The sequence below is a fragment of the Tachyglossus aculeatus genome, chromosome 25 (assembly GCF_015852505.1).
Source record: "Tachyglossus aculeatus isolate mTacAcu1 chromosome 25, mTacAcu1.pri, whole genome shotgun sequence".
Taxonomy (NCBI): domain Eukaryota; kingdom Metazoa; phylum Chordata; class Mammalia; order Monotremata; family Tachyglossidae; genus Tachyglossus; species Tachyglossus aculeatus.
The window spans coordinates 7,066,941-7,075,140 of record NC_052090.1 but is presented as its reverse complement, the minus strand read 5'-3'; the positions used below and the strand labels follow the sequence as shown (position 1 = coordinate 7,075,140).

The following is an 8,200-nucleotide window of genomic DNA, read 5'->3' as shown; positions in this document are numbered from 1 at the left end:
GAAATACAATAGGAGCGTACGCTTTTATGGGAGAGGTGTGAAACTTTAGTTACTTCTAGGGCATTTCCTAGAATTTTAGGGCTATTTTATTTTACTTGTACATATCTATTTATTTTATTTTGTTAGTATGTTTGGTTTTGTTCTCTGTCTCCCCCTTTTAGACTGTGAGCCCACTGTTGGGTAGGGACTGTCTCTATATGTTGCCAACTTGGACTTCCCAAGCGCTTAGTCCAGTGCTCTGCACACAGTAAGCGCTCAATAAATACGATTGATTGATTGATTGATTGATTTCCTGAATTTCCAGGTCCTTGGGTGGTTAAGGACTCTCTCTTCTAGGTTCCCTGCTGAAGTCCTGTAGGCATCCGGGCATGTGCTGGTGGCTTGAGGGCTGAGGACCAGGGTTCTAATCCTGCCTCTGCCCCTTTTATTATTATTATTATCATGGCATTTGTTAAGTGCTTACTGTGTGCCAGGCACTGCACTAAATAATAATAATAATGATGGCATTTATTAAGCGCTTACTATGTGCAAAGCACTGTTCTAAGCGCTGTGGGGGTTACAAGGTGATCAGGTTGTCCCACAGGGGGCTCACAGTCTGAATCCCCATTTTACAGATGCGGTAACTGAGGCCCAGAGAAGTGAAGTGACTTGCCCAAAGTCACCCAGCTGACAACTGGCAGAGCCGGGATTCGAACCCATGACCTCTGACTCCAAAGCCCGGGCTCTTTCCCCTGAGCCACGCTGCTTCTCTACTGTACTAAATGCTTCTGAAATACAACAGGAGCGTATGCTTTTATGGGAGCGGTGTGAAACTTGAGTTACTTCTAGGGCATTTCCTAGAATTTTAGGGCTATTTTATTTTACTTGTACCTATCTATTTTGTTAGTATGTTTGGTTTTGTTCTTTGTCTCCCCCTTTCAGACTGTGAGCCCACTGTTGGGTAGGGACTGTCTCTATATCTTGCCAACTTGGACTTCCCAAGCGCTTAGTACAGCGCTCTGCATGCAGTAAGCGCTCAATAAATACGATTGAATGAATGAATGCTCTGCACGCAGTATGCGCTCAATAAATACGATTGAATGAATGACTTGTACTTCCCGAGCGCTTAGTACAGTGCTCTGCACGCAGGAGCATTCAATTAATACGATTGAATGAATGAATGACTTGTACTTCCCAAGCACTTAGTACAGCGCTCTGCACGCAGTAAGCGCTCACTAAATACGATTGAATGAATGAATGCTCTGCACGCAGTAAGCGCTGAATAAATACAATTGAATGAATGACTTGTACTTCCCAAGCGCTTAGTACAGTGCTCTGCACGCAGTAAGCATTCAATAAATACGATTGAATGAATGAATGACTTGTACTTCCCAAGCGCTTAGTACAGCGCTCTGCACGCAGTAAGCGCTCACTAAATACGATTGAATGAATGAATGCTCTGCATGCAGTAAGCGCTCAATAAATACGATTGAATGAATGACTTGTACTTCCCAAGCGCTTAGTACAGTGCTCTGCATGCAGGAGCATTCAATTAATACGATTGAATGAATGAATGACTTGTACTTCCCAAGCGCTTAGTACAGTGCTCTGCACGCAGTAAGCGCTCAATAAATACGATTGAATGAATGAATGCTCAGCACGCAGTATGCGCTCAATAAATACGATTGAATGAATGACTTGTACTTCCCGAGCGCTTAGTACAGTGCTCTGCACGCAGGAGCATTCAATTAATACGATTGAATGAATGAATGACTTGTACTTCCCAAGCGCTTAGTACAGTGCTCTGCACGCAGTAAGCGCTCAGTAAATACGGTTGAATGAATGAATGCTCTGCACGCAGTAAGCGCTCAATAAATATGGTTGAATGACCGAATGACTTGTACTTCCCAAGCGCTTAGTACAGTGCTCTGCACGCAGTAAACGCTCAATAAATACGATTGAATGAATGAATGATCTGCACGCAGTAAGCGCTCAATAAATACGATTGAATGAATGACTTGTACTTCCCAAGCGCTTAGTACAGTGCTCTTCACTCAGTAAGCGCTCAATAAATACGATTGAATGAATGAATGACTTGTACTTCCCAAGCGCTTAGTACAGCGCTTTGCACGCAGTAAGCGCTCAATAAATATGATTGAATGAATGAATGATCTGCACGCAGTAAGCGTTCAATAAATACGATTGAATGAATGAATGACTTGTACTTCCCAAGCGCTTAGTACAGCGCTCTGCACGCAGTAAGCGCTCAATAAATACGATTGAATGAATGAATGCTCTGCACGCAGTAAGCGCTCAAAAATACGATTGAATGAATGACTTGTCCTTCCCGAGCGCTTAGTAGAGTGCTCTGCACGCAGTAAGCGCTCAATAAATACGGTTGAATGAATGAATGACTTGTACTTCCCAAGCGCTTAGTACAGCGCTTTGCACGCAGTAAGCGCTCAATAGATTGAATGAATGAATGCTCTGCACGCAGTAAGTGCTCAATAAATACGATTGAATGAATTACTTGTACTTCCCAAGCGCTTACTACAGTGCTCTGCACACCATAAACGCTCCATAAACACGATTGAATGAATGAATGACTTGTACTCCCCAAGCGCCTAGTACAGTGCTCTGCACACAGTAAGCGCTCCATAAATACGATTGAATGAATGAATAACTTGTACTTCCCAAGCGCTTAGTACAGTGCTCTGCACGCAGTAAGTGCTCACTAAATACGATTGAATGAATGAATGCTCTGCACGCAGTAAGCGCTCAATAAATACGATTGAATGAATGACTTGTACTTCCCAAGCGCTTAGTACAGTGCTCTTCACTCAGTAAGTGCTCAATAAATACGATTGAATGAATGAATGACTTGTATTTCCCAAGCGCTTAGTACAGCACTTTGCACGCAGTAAGCGCTCAATACGATTGAATGAATGAATGCTCTGCACGCAGTAAGCGCTCAATAAATACGATTGAATGAATGAATAACTTGCACTTCCCAAGCGCTTAGTACAGTGCTCTGCACGCAGTAAGCGCTCAATAAAAAGGATTGAATGAATGAATGCTCTGCACGCAGTAAGCGCTCAATAAATACGATTGAATGAATGACTTCTACTTCCCAAGCGCTTAGTACAGTGCTCTTCACGCAGTAAGCGCTCAATAAATACGGTTTAATGAATGAATGACTTGTACTTCCCAAGCGCTTAGTACAGTGCTCTGCCCGTAGAAAGCGCTCAATAAATACGATTGAATGAATGACTAATACTTCCCAAGCGCTTAGTACAGCGCTCTGCACATAGTAAGCGCTCAATAAATACGATTGATGATGATTATTACTCTATTTATTTATTTTACTTGTACATATCAATTCTATTTATTTTATTTTGTTAGTATGTTTGGTTTTGTTCTCTGTCTCCCCCTTTTAGACTGTGAGCCCACCGTTGGGTAGGGACTGTCTCTCTATGTTGCCAATTTGTACTTCCCAAGCGCTTAGTACAGCGCTCTGCACATAGTAAGCGCTCAATAAATACGATTGATTGATTGATGATGATAAATACGACTGAATGAATGAATGCTGCGCACGCAGTAAGCGCCCCAGAAATACGGCTGAATGAATGAATGAATGCGTGGTCCTGGCGGCGCGCGGGCCCCGCCCCCCTCGGACCGTACCACTCCGGGGACTCCGCGGGGGGGTGCACCCTAAGCGCAAGAGGGAGGCGTCCCGCAGGGACAGGATTGAAGGGCCGATCTGATCGATTTAATGATCAATTCTATTATAAAAAAGGATCCTGATGGTATTTGGCTTCTGACTTTTCCTGCCCCTCAGGAAAACCCTCTTTTTTCAGCCGTCCCCCCCCGCGGGCGGCGGAACCATTTCCTCGTCCTCCGCAGCCGGACCGTACCATTAGCAGGTGCGCGGGGGGGGTGGGGTGGGAAATGAAACGGATTGAGCCGCGGAAAGCGAGGATTGAGGCCCTGGGGGTCGCAGTCCTGATGAAACGCAACGTTTAGCGGAGGGAGGAGAGGGGGGTTTGTCCGATGAGCGGCTCCGGCCGCGTTTGGTGGCGTCGGACCGCCGTCCGTCCCCCCCGCGCGCGCGCCTCGGTGGGTGAGTCCGGGGGTCGGCCGGCCCCCCCCCCCCCTCCTGCGGCTGTCGGCGCGCGGACGGCGAGCGGCGCGCGGACATGTCGGTGGCGTTCGCGGCCCCGAGGCAGCGCGGCAAGGGGGAGATCACGCCCGCCGCCATCCAGAAGGTGACGCCAATTGGGGCTGGGGAACGCGGGGCGCGCCATCCCCCCGCCCGGCGCTAGGGGGCAGGGCGCGCTCCCAACCGCCCCCCCCCCCCGGTCTGCGGCCCCGTCCGCGCAGGCGCACTGAGAGCGGCCGCCCACTGCGCCTGCGCGCGCGCCTACGTACGTTGGATACGTCCCGGCCCCGCCCCCCCTCCGGGCGGAATGGACTCGCCCGGCCCCGGCTCGCGGCCACGAGGACCCGCCCACTCGCCCGCCATTCGGGGGGTGTTTACTACAGCGCGGTTGGCCTTGTGGCCTACTATCATATTAAGCGCTTACTATGTGCAAAGCACTGTTCTAAGCGCTGGGGTTACTAGGTGATCTCACGGGGGGCTGACAGTCTTCATCCCCATTTTAATAATAATAATAATAAAGATGATGATGTGCCCAGCACTGTTCTAAACGCTGTGGAGGTTACTAGGTGATGAGGTGGTCCCACGTGGGGCTCACAGTCTTCATCCCCATTTTAATAATAATAAAATAATAATAATAATGATGGCATTTATTAAGCGCTTACTATGTGCAAAGAACTGTTCTAAGCGCTGGGGAGGTTACTAGGTGATCAGGTGGTCCAACGTGGGGCTCACAGTCTTCATCCCCATTTTGTTAATAATAATAACAATAATAATGGCATTTATTAAGCGCTTACTATGTGCAAAGCACTGTTCTAAGTGCTGGGGATGTTACTAGGTGATCAGGTGGCCCCACGGGGGGCTCACAGTCTTCATCCCCATTTTATTAATAATAATGATTATGATGGCATTTATTAAGCACTTACTGTGTACAAAGCACTGTTCTAAGCGCTGGGGAGATTACAAGGTGATCAGGTGGTCCCACGGGGGGCTCACAGTCTTAATCCCCATTTTGTTAATAATAATAACAATAATAATGGCATTTATTAAGCGCTTACTATGTACAAAGCACTGTTCTAAGTGCTGGGGAGGTTACCAGGTGATGATGGCATTTATTAAGCACTTACTATGTACAAAGCACTGTTCTAAGCACCGGGGAGGTTACTAGGTGATGAGGTGGTCCCATGGGGGTCTCACAGTCTTCATCCCCATTTTAATAATAATAATAATAATGATGGCATTTATTAAGCGCTTACTATGTGCAAAGCACTGTTCTAAGCGCTGGGGAGATTACAAGGTGATGAGGTGGTCTCACGTGGGGCTCACAGTCTTCATCCCCATTTTAATAATAATAATGATGATGGCATTTATTAAGCGCTTACTATCTACGAAGCACTGTTCTAAGCATTGGGGAGATTACAAGGTGATCAGGTGGTCCCACGTGGGGCTCACAGTCTTCATCTCCATTTTATTAATAATAATAATAATGGCATTTATTAAGCGCTTACTATGTACAAAGCACTGTTCTAAGCGCTGGGGAGGTTACTAGGTGATGAGGTTAATTAATCCCCTTCGTCCCCCTCTCCATCCCGCCCGCCTTACCTCCTTCCCTTCCCCACGGCACCTGTATATATGCATATATGTTTGTACATATTTATTACTCTATTTTACTTGTACATATCTATTCTATTTATTTTATTTTGTTAGTATTTTTGGTTTTGTTCTCTCTCTCCCCCATTTAGACTGTGAGCCCACTGTTGTGTAGGGACTGTCTCTATATGTTGCCAGCTTGTACTTCTCAAGCGCTTAGTACAGTGCTGTGCACACAGTAAGTGCTCAAGAAATACGATTGACTGATTGATTGATTAATTAAGCACTTACTATGTACACAGCATTGTTCTAAGCGCTGGGGAGGTTACTAGGTGATGAGGTGGTCCCACGGGGGGCTCACAGTCTTCATCCCCATCTTAATAATAATAATGATGATGATGGCATTTATTAAGCACTTACTATGTGCCAAGCACTGTTCTAAGTGCTGGGGGGATACAAGGTGATCAGGTGGTCCCACGTGGGGCTCACAGTCTTCATCCCCATTTTAATGATGATGTCAAAGGAGACCGCGTTGGGCTTTGATTTCGTTTCGTGAAACGCACGGTGCATGATTAGTGACAAATCATGGTTTGATTTCAATCAATCAGTCAATCAGTCATATTTATTGAGCGCTTGGCTTGGTTGGAAAACAAGGTGGGTAAGACGACGTCTTTCCCACCCTAGGATTCCGTCGCAAAACACTGCACCGCCAACACACGTCTCAGTCAAAGGAGACCGCGTTGGGCTTTGATTTCGTTTCTGTGAAATGCAAGGTGCATGATCAGTGACAAATCATGGTTTGACTTCAATCAATCAGTCAATCAATCGTATTTATTGAGCGCTTACTGTGTGCAGAGCACTGTACTAAGCGCTTGGGAAGTACAAGTTGGCAACATCTAGATACAGTCCCTACCCAACAGTGGGTTCACAGTCTAAAAGACTGACTTCCCTTTATAAAATAAAACACTGGGCTGGAAACTAAACGATCATCATCATCATCATCAATCGTATTTATTGAGCGCTTACTGTGTGCAGAGCACTGTACTAAGCGCTTGGGAAGTACAAGTTGGCAACATATCATCATCATCATCATCATCAATCGTATTTATTGAGCGCTTACTGTGTGCAGAGCACTGTACTAAGCGCTTGGGAAGTACAAGTTGGCAACATATAGAGACAGTCCCTACCCAACAGTGGGCTCACAGTCTAAAAGGGGGGATCAAGTCATGTATGCCCTTAATAACCCCAAGAAGGCATGGGTTGGTGATAATCGACATGAGAGGACTAAGTAATAGATAGCAGATTGTAAATTAGATTCCCCCCTGCTAGATTATAAACTCCGTGAGGATAGGGGTTGTGTTTATTTAGTCTGTTTTACTCTCCCAAGCGCTTAGTACAATTTTCTAGACTGCAAGCCCACTGTTGGGTAGGGACCGTCTCTATATGTTGCCAACTTGTACTTCCCAAGCGCTTAGTACAGTGCTCTGCACAAAGTAAGCGCTCAATAAATACGATTGATTGATTCCCAAGCGCTCTGCACACAGTAAGCGCTCAATAAATGCGATTGAATGAATGAATGAATATTCTGCGCAGAGCAAGTGCTCAGTGAATACCATGAATTTGAAAACTCGTGAACTTTCATGCTGAGTTATGTTTGCTACATGAAGAGCTCATTGCTTATTCTTATATTTTAAACCCTGAGGTCTCAGGCTCAGTGGAGTCAAAAGACCCATAAGACTGCTTCTTTGGTGCAGACTTTAAAAAGTATCTATTCATCGTTTGCAAATACCTTTTAAAGTCGGCACAAAGAATCAGTCTTTGGAAGAGAGGGGATGGAGAAGGTTTTAACAACTGTCCATTGCCTGTTTACCTCCAGTTTTTAAAAGGTAAGATAATTTATCCGTAGCTCAAAGCTTCGGTATAATTAGGCTTTAAAAAACGCCACCACCCATTCAACTCTGCTATATTTATGGTTTTTAAAGACTTGAAAGCTACCATTTCAGACATAAAACACAAATGAAAAGAATTGCAGATGGAGTCCCTTTTCCATGTATCATATGCGCATTTGTTTTTTTGATATGAGATTCTTTTGGGCCTGAGAATGATCTTTTTATAAGCACCCACATCAACGTCCGTCTAAAAATATTGCTAGCTGTCATTAATGTCAGACTTTTCCATTTCAGATGTTGGATGAAAACAACCACCTCATTCAGTGTATAATGGACTACCAGAATAAAGGCAAGACGTCAGAATGCTCTCAGTAAGATCTGAATTTTCTTTTTGCTACTGTCGTGTGAGAGTTAAACTTTTCTTTTAGGGAGGATCGAGGTTTTCGAAAGTGAGATTTCCAGAGTGTAACTGGCGGAGGGGATGATACAATTTAGAACATAGGGACCTGTTCACTGTAAAAAAATCAAGGCCACAGTGTATCTCCAAGTTTGTACGGTGACTAATCAGTGGAAAAGTTAGGCCGCT

At 45.3% G+C, this 8,200-nt stretch overlaps 1 protein-coding gene across 2 annotated transcripts in view; it reads left to right on the top strand.

The window, feature by feature from the left end:
- Positions 1–4,167: 4,167 nt before the first annotated feature.
- SS18 (SS18 subunit of BAF chromatin remodeling complex) overlaps positions 4,168–8,200 on the top strand; it is a 50,403-nt gene continuing 46,370 nt past the window's right edge. The window contains exons 1-2 of one of the 2 annotated variants that reach the window (XM_038766572.1): positions 4,168–4,244; positions 7,909–7,985. In XM_038766572.1, the coding sequence (XP_038622500.1) occupies positions 4,176–4,244; positions 7,909–7,985 (146 nt within the window). In that variant the 5' untranslated portion in view covers positions 4,168–4,175. The remainder of the gene's footprint in view (positions 4,245–7,908; positions 7,986–8,200) is intronic. The other variant, XM_038766573.1, reaches the window with a different exon arrangement.